Here is a 12901-nt window from a genome sequence, read left to right as displayed (position 1 = left end):
CAGTCAAAAAAAATGTTTTAAAAAATAACACAAATTATCAATAAACGAGTTTTGCACTTCAATAAAAACTATTAGGTGCTGTTCAATACAAACGAATTAGACTTCAAATCACTGCAAAGTTTCGTGTAAAGATACTCAGCTACTTATATGAATAGGACGATACTTGAATTAACATTATTTGTAGATTAATATAATTTTCAGTCAAATAAAGTCAGATCAATGGCAATACAGTTAATTTATATGAATAATATGGACATGTTTCCCCGAGTGAGTTTGTAAGGTAGTACATAAATTGCATAAGTGTTCTGTTGCAGGTGAGGTTTAACTTTACTTCAATCACCAATCATTTGAAAACCTGTTGTCGGCACGTCTTGTCAGGAAGTTAACGTTACCGATAAAGAAAATGAAATTATTGATGATTTCATACATCTTATCTTATTATTTTATCGGCATTGATGTAGCATTCATTAGAATAGTATGTAATTCTAGTCCTTGAATGAATACAAGGCAACAAAAACATTTAGTTCAAAGAAGGTATTATTTTAATTAAGCGATATTAAGACGTGGGAACAAAACAATACGGATATTGTAATATTAAATAAATTCTATACGAGATCTGAAATTATAATCAAGGGGAAAAACTGACTAAAAAAATAATAAAAATCTGCACATAGAATTCAATCACTGCCAAAAAGCATTTTGACAATTCATTCTATTTGCAAATTAAAAGGAGTACTATTTGGAAAAAAAAAAATTCAATGAATAAAACACCTTAAAATAAAGCAAGCCAAGCCCTTCTTGGCTGCGCGAACGCAACCAGAACGGATAGTTATAATGGAATACACGAGCAATAAAAAATTGTAAGTAATTTTTGAAGACTGGCCGAAGAAAATAAATAGACAGATGAAAAGTAAAAAAAAAAGAAAAATAGCCCTCTTGCCAACAACTGATCTTCCCGCACTAGTATCCCAAAACTAATCAACGTGGAAGTTCTTGCCTGCCAACACAACAAGCAGACTTCAATCAGGAAATAACGAAAAATTATAAGGTTCACGTCGCAAAAGTGATGAGTTTAATCCAAGCAACAAGGCCACAGAAATAATTGAGCTTGGTGGTTTAAAATTTGCCAGAAAAACGTGGTCATCAGTTAGCACCTTGAAATGACTAAAAGCAATCGATCCATGTTTGATCATATAGGTAATCTCGAGAAAAATGTTGGAAAATCATCAGCCGGGAAACAGAGCACGGTAACCGATTTCTTTAACAAAACTTGATTTTGTGGATGTTAAAAATAAAATTTAGCATTTGTAAAATTTACAGAACCTTGGTACAATTTGTATGACATATGTATGTGTATCTCTTTATGAACCTCTTCACATAAAATATCCATATGTCATGTACTTTTCATGTTTTTGTATCTTCTATGCATATTTACATAGGAGATATATAACAGGAATAGGTAGCCCCGTTACGTATGTTTATAGACGTCAGTAAAAGAAAGAAATAAAATAAAAGACACCTCTTTATAATAGAAAAATGTCCTGGTCCCGGTTGTCCTATATCCAGATTCGACTGCATATCAAATATCCAGGTGCTGTGGCATAGTTGGGAAGACGCTTGACTACGAAACTAATGATGTTGTGGGATCGATTCCCACTGATTGCAAAACGAAAACAAGAAATATTTATCTTCAAGTGCTCTGGGTGTTTGTCATTTATTTCATATCTACCTTCCATATCCTTACTATCTTACCTGCAGACAAGTCTCTAAAAGTAGAGGCTTTATGGGTTATTCTTTTAAAAAAATACTATCATAATATTGAATCCGATGAGATATCATCTTATCACAGCAACATATAAACCGAATGATGCTGGAGTAAATTTGGTATAATGTCTGATATCTACATACACTATGAATCTAGTATAATCCAATTAGCTTTTTCTCAGTCTATTGTTATGACTTTTGAAGGAAAACGATTTCCTTAAAATGTATTTCTACATTATAACTCTTATACAGCAAGTCATTTCCCTAACAATTAAGTGTTTCCACTTTGTTTTACCAAAACTGAATGCAGATCGATTAAAATTATTTTACTTTCAGTATCCACAAAATTCCGTATTCCATATCACATCACCAACTTGCTTGATATTGCCTTAACCCAATAGAAATTCTACGCACGTATAACTGAAATATCCCTTTTGTCAAAAGTGGTCAGTACAGGAGTCTAAATAATGAGCAGGTATGTATGAGGAAAAGAATGTTTGCAAAGACAGAGTAGTGTGGTGTTTTATTCCGTCTGCCTACCCCTGCGGAAGCAGCGCTATGGTTAGCGAGTTCTTTTTACAGTATTTTTGAAATGCAGTGTTGCTAGCATTATAAACTTTTCATGCCACCAAATGACGACGTAATATTAGATTTTTTTTTCACTAAAAAAATTTGGAAAAAAATTCTCGTGTCTGAAGAGCTTCAGGATGAATACACCAACATTGGTTTGTTCCCATGTAAAGTTATCAAATGCCATTAAAGCAATTTAAATAATAAAATATAACAATCTCATTAACTCCCATAATTTTTCAATGATAAAGATTATTTACCCTACACTATTTGGACATTAGAAAGCATGAGTATATTTAATTCTCAAGTCGAGCTTTCAATTACATAATTTCAAATATTAAATAAACTCTGTTTTATCACAAATATTCCTGTTGTTGTCCTTTTGTTGAACAATATTAAAAATGAGTTATTTATGCCGTATTAATGTTAAAGACCGTGACTAAACGTTAAGTTCACCTATGAAACGGCAGAAGCAATTTCACACAGCAAAAAAATACAATGAAAGCTCGTCAATTTGGACAGCCATGATAAGATCCTGCCTTAATTAAAAATATATATTTAAATGTTGTGGTTCTCCAGTGAGTTTTTATACAAAAGTTAAAATGATAATTTAAAAAAATATATTAATTTCAATAAATATTTCACCTGGAATTAAACAAAAATTACTTTGTAAGCATTGGCGCACAGTAGTTTATCTTTGAAAAATGGGCAAATTTTTATTTCAAACATGCCACTTTGATGTATTTTTCGATTTTTGATGACTTCAATATCAAATTTAAGCTAAAACTAAAGGAAACATTTGCGGCAATAGTTTGGTTTCTTTCAAATTTAATGTAGGATTTTATTTCAAATTTTGATTGGTGTAAGAATGTCAGCCCCAGAAGAATTTCTCATTCATTCAGCCACTCGAGGGTCCGAATTTAACCCGGTTCTCAGATTCTAAATTATTAAAAAAGTATATACAGTAGTATTTACACAAAGATTTCTTCGGTGGACTCTCCAATAATTGTCGAGATAAACAGATACCTTAAAAAATAAATCAGGAAGGGAGAAAGGGATTAATGGATTCCTCCCGGGTTTGCCTCATGCTCGGGTCACGGTTCGGACACGGTTAAGTCAGGTCGAGAAAGTGCTGAATGCGGCCGTGGTGCACGAGTGGCGTGGGCAGGTCTTCAGGGCCCACCTGGATGCGGATGGTATTGGGCGCTAGCGGCAGCGACATAGGCGGGCGCGCCGGCTCTCCGTATGGCACATGAATTCGCACCACATCTGCACGGGCCACCACTACGCCCGACCTGCAATCGACCAACAGTCAACGTGAGCTCTCATTGTCCACTTGCTGGATCCATTACCGATAACTTAATCTTATCACATACATCCATCATTGATAAACAGAAAACTTGCATTTGATGCACCATCAACCTTTTCATCCACAAATAGTGATGAGCGACACCTAATATTTCAAGTTGAATATTCTCTCAAAAAATTGTAATGGTAGAATCAACCTATCTGGGAATATCACCGTACATGGTCGCCCAAACAAAACTTTTATTCAACATGTATTATTATTTATTTGTTTTATATTTTAGGGAAATAAACAGTGTCAGCCTCTGTAGTATAGTGGCTGGCACGTTTGTCAACCATGCCGGAGGTCCTCCATGGTTTATCAGCCATGCCGGAGGTCATCCATAGTTTGTCAGCTATGCCGGAGGTTCTCCATGGTTTGTCAACTCTGCTGGAGGTCCTCCCTATGCAACATTTGGTGCTGATAGGGGGATGGTGCTGATAAGTGGCGGTTGTTAAGACGGGGCACCCGAACTCTGCCTAAATTAGCTCTATCTCTAACCTGACTGACCCAGAATCGTCGTCGTCATCGTCCTGGGAAACGTTGCTGTGGGTGTCGAGCGAGTTGTCGGGAGCGTGCGAACGGGTGCTGGAGAAGGCGGAGAGGTCAGCGGTGGAGGTCACCGACGTGTCGGCTAGCGAGCGCCGGGATCCCAGGACCGAACCAGATTCTTCTTCTCGACTTCTTGTACCTTCAAAATATGATATTCAGATTAGTTTACGAAATTCTCCATGGAAGTTGTTTATAATTTAGATTAAAATGCTAACCATTTAACACTGATATTTAACAAATGAAGAGAGAAAACTTACTTTGACAGTAGAAATTCATCATATCCTCTGATACAACAAATTCATACATTTAATTATAAATAAAACACTTATTTCTTACCACTTGAGTATTATATTTTAATGACTAGTTTTGAAAGCTACATATGCTTCCATCTACGGGTTTTAACATAAACTTTATATTCAAACCTGTAGGTGGAAGCATCTGTAGCTTCTGAAACTAGTTGTTAAAATATTATGCTCAAGTGGTAAAAAACAAGTATTTTATCTATAATTTAATCATGTCTTACCACAAAGTGAATGCCGAAACAATAAATAACATAATTCATGTTTTGTTGTGGAGTTTTCCTCTTTGTTTATAAATATACAAAGATTCTTCACTATGTTTTGAAATTGGACAGTTTTAAATGTTTAATTTGAATACCTGATTCATTTTGTGAGGGAAGTAGTTCGTCCATTTCTGTTGCATTTTTTTCCCTCCTGTGGAGATATAAAATTTAACATCATTATACATTATAACTACAATATATAAATAAAAATGTAAAAGTCCATTTATTCAAAATATTTAGTCTCCTTAATTTATTCACCGATCGCTTTGAAATTTTAACACAATGTTGCATTTGAATAAGTACATATTTTTATACTGCAAGTTTAAAAGAATTTTGATATGAATGTTTGAATCAAATACTGATTTGGAGTCTATGTATGTATTAAATTTTGTTGACAATCATTACACCTTGTTAGGGAAATTTTCAAAAGTGCCTTGAAATACAACATTGAGTATATTTATGTAGCAAATGAAAGATCAGATAGATGCTAACCTGAGAAGTACACTAGCCCGAACTTTCTTTTCAGCTTCGGAGAAATGTTCGGCACGAGTGCCGATTTTTCTCCTCACATCTGGTTCTACAAAAGTGCCAAACACCCTTTGGGGTAATTCTTCTTGGGGTGGTGGTCCAGGGTGATCTAATTTAGCTTTTTTCAGTTCTTTCATATTATTTTCCAAATTATTCATAACAACATCATCATCATAACCAAAATCCTTAAATAATTTCACCTGGAAAAAGATAAATTCTATAAGTTGACAACAGACATTTATGAAAAAGTATTCATTTTGTAAAAAACATATAAGTTAAATATAGCGGAAATCATTCCGTACGTTTAGTGTGAAATGCGAAATAGAAATGGTTTCCACTATATCTACAACAAGCGATAATACATTTTTCTAACCTGTATATACTGAACTATAGAGTCCATGTCGTTTAATTTTAATATTGCTTTTTTATGCATTCTAAGGACTGTGAAAGCCATTGCAGTTATAACACGCTCTCCGTACACCAGGTACAAATCCCAGACTCGAAGACATAAACTAAAGGGTACTCGTTCGACAAAGCAGACGAAAAACCATTTGAGCGAATACAGAATCGCATCGAGACCAAATCTGTCAAAGTGCAGTTTCAGTTTAGGCATGAACTTTGTAATGACTTTGTCGTGGTGTTCTAGATATCGGGTCAGTTTGGGGAATCCTTCGATGTAGAGTCCGTGCATGGCAAACTTGGGGTCTTTGAAGAGCACGCATAGAGCCCAGAAGGCCTCTTCTTCGTCCATGTACATGAGCAGCACTCCGGCCAGCCCCGACATGCCCTGGCAGTAGCCGACTTCGCTGTTGTATATGGCGTAGGCGCAAAGCACGTTGAAGAGAGATTGCTGCTTCAGCGAGTATCGCTCTCGGTAGTTGACGTGGTCGCGGAACTGCCTGTTCACATCGGAGTCGATCTGCCTCGCGTCTGTAGACCACGCGCGAGCTAGTTTCAGCATTTCTTCATATTTCCGTTTGTTTTCTGATTTAATTCTATTCAAATCGAGTAGCTTGCACCAAACTTGAGGTCGAAGGGAATTAGGAACCCCTTTAAATATGCGTCGTTCTAATTTTTCTTTTGTGGCAGTATTGTTCCACGCCTTTAACATCTTCAGCCACTTTTTAATTCTTTGCATTTCGTGTTCATTATTCCTAAGTTCCTTGGGATCATTCTTCTTTGACACATTTTGGCCTTGCATGAAACCATATCTGTAAATAATGAACAAACATACTTATAAACTAGATAAAATAGACATAAAATGGAAAATACAATGGTAACGCGTTGCAATGACAATAATCGAGCATAAAAAACAATCTCAGTACGCATATGGAATTATCCAATGGAGAAAACATTGTTGAAAAAGGGACTGCAAAAAGTTGGACCAAGTCGACGGTCAATGTAAACAAGTCCGGCAAAATGGCCTCGCCAACGCTTCAATAAAAACATATTAGGATGACAATAAATTACACAGAATACCTTTTATCAGACATTTTGGGTAAAATCAAGTTTACTAAGTAGGTCGACATAAAATTCTATTAAGCATAGCTAAGCATGATTGCATTAACATTGATCCATTTATCAATTACAATACAAAACATTTCCGTCACAATTATTGGAACAAATAAACATTTTTTTATTTATTGATTCGGCATTAACTTTGTGGAATAACATGATTATTTTAATTAAATTAAACACTTGAATAATCCACTGAATTGAGTTTTATTTTTATTTACGACTAGTTTCAAAAACGACAATTGTTTTCATCTTCTGGTACAAATTAAAACATTAATTTAATTTGTACCAGAAGATGAAAACAATTGTCGTTTTTGAAACTAGTCGTAAATAAAAATAAAACTCAATTCAATGGATTATTCAAGTGTTTAATTTAATTAAAATAAACATTTTTTGCCTCTTGTAAAATAGAGTTTTGTTAGATAAAAAATATTCGCACATTACAGTTAATATACGATTGTTCTAAATGAAAAGAGTTGTCTTTGGGGTAAATATCTTTGAACAGGAATTCTTTCAGGTTTTGGTGATATTACTTGTAAGTGATTTTGAAAAACAACTATGACCAGTCATCACCGACATTACTTTGTAAAAATGACGCAATATGCAATGTGATTGCATATACAAAGTCTTCTTCAAACCCTTATCGCACCCGATGGTGCATAGGACACTGCATCATATAAACACAGTGTTATCTTGATCATTACACATGAAGGAAAGCTGATCAGCCTTGCACTTCCGGTACCAGTCTAGGGTAATATTGAATAAATATTAGTGAAAAAATCACTTATATTTATTTGACCCCCCATGGGAATTAAACCCAGAACCACAAGTACGGTAGCCGAGTGTGCTGACCTACAGAGGCACATACACAAAGTACTAAAAAGAAATCTACGATCCTTACTCTCGTGGACTCCACTCCCATTTTTAGACCTTATACATTGTGCATTCTTATCACACAATGTATGATAAGAACGCTTTATGTAAAATGAAATGGATGTGATATTGAAACGATTAATTTGAACTGCTTTAGGAGCCCTTATTGCAGTAAATGTCATTGTACATTACATACATGTCGTATAATGAAAAACCCAAAGGCAATTTAGCCATGAAAGAAAACTACAGGCCAATAGTAATTTCCGCCGTGGCTGCAACAACCTCAAAGAATATAATGATAGAGAAAGCCATCAGTTATGTAAAAACGACAACCAATTGGGGTTGTAAAGCGTATTGTAAATGAACATTTTCAACTTTCGTTTGCAATTTTAGCTGTAAAGCGTAATAAAATATATGTGCGCCCTGATATACCTGTATATACATATGTTTTTTTTAGATCTCGGAAAAGCATATCATACGGTGGAATACTACAAGTCAATAGAATGCCCTACGACAAAATGTATGCTTCAACCGAAGACTTCAACAAAGTGAAGTAACATCTTCCAAACTATTTAACCTGTATGTGGATGCCCTGTATGAAAGATCAAACCAGGTTAATGGGAGATACTCCATAGGAGGGGGATGGCAAATGCCGCTTATGGCGCCATGGATAGCTGGCCTATGCAAACTAAGTGCCATTTGTGAATTCTTTGCTGTAGAAAACAGATTAGAAAACAATGCTAAAAAATGTGAGCTGGTTGTGTGTTTAACCCTTACTGGTCCAATGGCGAATCTCATTCGAAATTGATTTTTTGCTCTTAGGTCCCATGTCGGATATTATTCGACATTTTTTTATCATTAGTATTATTTATTTGAATTCCAAGCTTACATTTTTGTCACATGTATCTATTACAACAGTATGTGGAGCAGAGGACAAAATATTTTTTTCCAACTGGAATGTAACTGTTTACCTAGATTTTTTTTTTGGGGCACCGGAAAGGGTTAAGCCCAAAAATTGCATATTAAAAGTATTCATAAATGGACAAGAAGTCAAACAGGTAGGTGGCTTTAAGTATTTGGGACATATACTACAGGAGCATTGTTCTGATGTTGAGGATATCAATTGCCAGTATCGAGCTCCTTGCATTTGGTCTAATATGCTGGCACTCTGCTTTTCTGCTTTGCAAGAATAAAATACAGCATAATATTTCAATTCCTATGTACGCAGCAGTATGCAAGTGAATTGTGGTGTAAATTTACACAGCAAAGCACAACTGATATTATAAGTATTATTTTTTGACATCTCATCAAAGATGAAGAAGAATATGGAAGTCTGGGCATTTACGGGGCTGACGACCGTCATCGGCTGATTTAAGTGATCACTTTACACACGTGTAACATTCACCAATTCTACCCATTATTGACAACCACACTACTCAAATTCTTGGAAGTTCTTTATATATGAACCAATTTAGAAACCTTGTTCTTGTTGTTTGTTTGTGTGTAAAGTGATCACATAAACCAGCTGATGACGGTCGTCAGCCCCGTAAATGCCCAGACTTCCATATTCTTCTTCATCTTTGATGAGATGTCAAAAATAATATGAAAATAACTCCTGTAATTGGAGATAATCCAGATTTTGTGAACAAGTATTTGGACACACTCAAAATGTTGTAGATATATAAGTACGCTATAATAATGGATACAGGGCCCTCACAAAGTTACCCCGACACTGTGTGCGAGTGGTATGTGTGCTTTAACACACACACTACACTGGAATGTGTGCTTTAGCACACACACCACACTGGAATGTGCTTATAAGGCAAACAGTGGCAGGTTTCTGTGAGAGACTGACGAAGAGCTCCAACCTCACCATAAAACTCCTTGTGAAGCACAAATGGCAGTTGGCTTGTAGCAGCATTGGAGCTTAGTATTGAGATTGCTAGCATCAGCAAGCTGATCTTCTAACATTATCTCTCCAATTTAATTTATTCATTATTATTCACACTATGTTTTAGAGTATTGCTATTTTTTTAATATTTTTTTATATGTTAAGTGAAGCTGGAATAAACTTTAATAATAGGTCATATAAAAAGTCTCCGCAGTTTTTTGCCACTAAAATGTCCACTGTCAAAATTAATATAAATTGGGTATATAATTTTATAATTTTTTAAATATTTGTGTTGCTATTTAAAATACAAATGTACAGATATGACTAATGGGTAACAGCTAATTTTTCAGTCAGCCAATTAGGATAGCATTTGTTACTTTTTCTCGGTTTATATTTCTTTCCAGCTTAATTTTTTAAATCAATTATCAAATATATCAGGAGATAGAAATACGCAATACGCTATCAAAGTTTGTGCAGAGATTAGGATGAATAGCTTTAAAGGATAAAATCCAAAATCCGAATTTAGACGCTCATTTTCTTGGTTTATATTTCTTTCCAGCTTAATTTTTTTATATCAATTGTCAAATATATCAGGAGCTAGAAATACGCAATACGCTATCAAAATTTGTGCAGAGATTAGGATGAATAGCTTTAAAGGATAAAATCCAAAATCCGAATTAACCTTTGCTCATTTTCTCGGTTTATATTTCTTTCCAGCTTAATTTTTTTTATATCAATTGTCAAATATATCAGGAGCTAGAAATACGCAATACGATATCAAAATTTGTGCAGAGATAAGGGTGAATAGCTTTAAATGATAAAATCCAGAATCCGAATTAACCTTGCAAGGGTAGCGCCCTGCCCAAGCATTTTTGTAAAATATTTGCGCGACTTGCTACCTACGCGTAGCTGTTATAAAAATAACTATATCTCTAAAATTAGTTGTCCTATTTAGGTAAAATAAAAAGCATTATCAAAATAAAAGATTGTTTATAATTTATCGTAATTTGCAGGGCAGTAAGAAAGCAATTTGTTTTATTACGGTTGGCCTAAGAAAACACAACGCATCTCCCAGTCCACCTTATAATGTAGGTGTATAAACACTAATATTACTCATCATGATTTAAATATTTATCGAAACCAAAAATAAAATTATGGATCAGTATCTCAGACATTATTAACGTAAGCTAATATTCATATTTTTAATACTATTATCATAAATCAGTGTAATCCTATAGCAAAATGTATCACAATAACTGGTCTTTTATGGGACCGGTGGGCATTGAACGATGCAAATCCGCAGTCCCGTAAAGGACCACTGGGCGGCTAAAGGTTAAGTAATAACTTCTTTGAAGAAGGCGTTATCTAAATTGTCTTCATTTTTTAATTATTATTATAAGATCGCCACATCTACTGTAAATACCCTTAATTTCATATTCCCAGAAAAAAAAAAAATTTTTTTCAATTTTTAAATTAGGTTATTTTCAATCATTTGACTAATTTTTTCTAAAAAATTACATACACAATTTTTGTCCCATCCAAAAGTGGTAGAACCCTAAATTAGTGTCAAGATATTATTTATATCTCAATATAGATGAAGTTTTTTTTATTGTAATAAAATACGAAGGTTGTAAAAAGGTTGTCAATCATGGGTGAATTTTACACGGTGCATAAAGTGATCACATAAATCAGCCAATGAAAGATAATAAATGTAAAGCCCTGTAAACGCTTTAATTTCCATATTCCCATCACAAAAAAAAAACTTCTTCATCTGTGTTAAGAGTACAATAAAATCATATAAATAGCTCTTAAGAGGAGAAATTTCAGCATTTGGGAATAATGATTTAGACACACAATTTTTTTAAAATTATTATTATTATTTTAGTTTAGAATACACCTATTTTTTCCACATTGACATTTCATCACACCCGCGAAATGTCAATTTGGATGAAAAAGGAAAACACCCTAGAGTTAGAAAAAGGAAGCTTTTTGCATTGCACAAAAGCAGATTGTTTTGATTGAAGTTCGGTAAAAAGTTTTATTTTTATTTTTAAAACATGTATATTTTTCCTGACACAAAAATGTTTTAGTTGTCAATCATCCCCCAAGTGGCAGTCGCTGCTTATTTATAAATAAAATAGCGAGGTCGCTCCTGAGTGGTTTCCTTCAGGAAACTGATGAACAGTCCGAGGGCGTGATACAATGATGACACATTGGGAATGGGATGTCGCGGACGTAAAGTATAAAATGGCTGAGCGGTACCTGTCGCATTGGTAAACCTCGTTCCCGGGGTCCTCCCAGGGATCTATGTCGGCGGGATTGCCTCTGCCGCGGGCGTATCTGTTGAAGAGGTTGTCCCTTTCTTCCGCGGCGCGGCATAACAAGGCTTCCTCATTCATAACACTTAATTAAGAAACCGATTATAAACAAGGCACTGCGAATAATTAAACACCCGTAACGTTAGCATCTACGTTTTAAAATATTAAACCTTATTTCCGAGTCAAATTTGTGCGATTTTTAAGTCACTAAACTACAAACACCCGATTTGTTTCGGCCTCAATAATTAAAATAGTACCGATGTTTCAGCGTAACATCGCGTCATAGCCGAGTCCGCGTGCATATACAATAATGCTTCGAACTAAGAAATAACTATTAAATGTAATGTCGATTTGGGCGAGTGCTTACATTACTCGATTACTAATAAATTCGATAAACTAGTTCTTACAACTTTGACACCAGATTGACACCATTGACACTACACTAAAAAGTACGAGAGCAAAAACGAGAAGTGTTGCAATATAAATGTCATAAATTCTCAAAAATAAAATTAATTTTCCCTATAATCTTACTGGCAGTAAACATTTCATTTTTGCGAATGTTTTTGCGAATTTTGCAAATGATTTGATTAAAAATAATTATTACAAAATTGTTCTTATAGTTTCAAAACCAAATTAAAATTATTGACAATATTGCTTCAAAGCAAAAAAGAAAAAAAAAATCGTGTTCAGTGTTGCAATATAAATGTCATAAATTTCCAACTATTTTTTCTCTTTTGGCGGTAAACGTCAATCCGGGCGAATGCTTTTATTACTTGACAAATAAATTCAATAAACCATATAGTTTTATGATTTTTATACCAGGTTAACAGCATTGACATTTAACCTAGTAACTAAAACCGAAATGTGGAATCGACCTGGATTCTTACCGCGCGAGACTGGGTTTTTATTACAAAAGGGGACTTGACAGAAAAAGCAATCTGGGGGTAAAAATGGGTGGTAAGAGCATACGCTTTTACGAGACG

At 34.5% G+C, this 12901-nt stretch overlaps 1 protein-coding gene across 2 annotated transcripts; it reads right to left on the bottom strand.

Moving 5' to 3' along the window:
- Positions 1–3085: 3085 nt before the first annotated feature.
- LOC148311310 (USP6 N-terminal-like protein) lies at positions 3086–12390 on the bottom strand. Of its 2 annotated transcripts, none has more exons than XM_088256868.1 (6): positions 11863–12390; positions 5695–6532; positions 5286–5521; positions 4889–4944; positions 4181–4370; positions 3086–3629 (listed from the first exon to the last, which is right to left on the bottom strand). In XM_088256868.1, exons 1-6 carry the CDS (start codon positions 11997–11999, stop codon positions 3446–3448), a joined length of 1641 nt encoding a protein of 546 aa, XP_088112994.1. In that variant the 5' UTR covers positions 12000–12390; the 3' UTR covers positions 3086–3445. The 2 variants fall into 2 exon arrangements, with proteins under 2 accessions (XP_088112994.1, XP_088112995.1); XM_088256869.1 differs by having other exon boundaries at positions 4190–4370; positions 11863–12377.
- Positions 12391–12901: the final 511 nt, after the last annotated feature.

The sequence above is a fragment of the Brachycentrus maculatus genome, unplaced genomic scaffold, assembly GCF_059751285.1.
Source record: "Brachycentrus maculatus isolate JH-2025_06_01 unplaced genomic scaffold, ASM5975128v1 h1tg000068l, whole genome shotgun sequence".
NCBI classification, from domain to species: Eukaryota; Metazoa; Arthropoda; class Insecta; order Trichoptera; family Brachycentridae; genus Brachycentrus; species Brachycentrus maculatus.
Note: the sequence above shows the minus strand (reverse complement) of the source record. Positions and strands in the feature narration are given on the sequence as shown.

What these genes read in the sequence shown, in the direction of transcription:
- LOC148311310 (XM_088256868.1), bottom strand. Translation starts at nt 11,999, where the DNA reads ATGAATGAGGAAGCCTTGTTATGCCGCGCCGCGGAAGAAAGGGACAAC. An exon ending in CTATAGTTCAGTATATACAG is followed by an intron (nt 5,522 to 5,694) that starts GTTAGAAAAATG and finishes ATCTTTTTCCAG; the next exon opens with GTGAAATTATTTAAGGATTT. An exon ending in GACGATTCTGGGTCAGTCAG is followed by an intron (nt 3,630 to 4,180) that starts GTTAGAGATAGA and finishes GGTCGATTGCAG; the next exon opens with GTCGGGCGTAGTGGTGGCCC.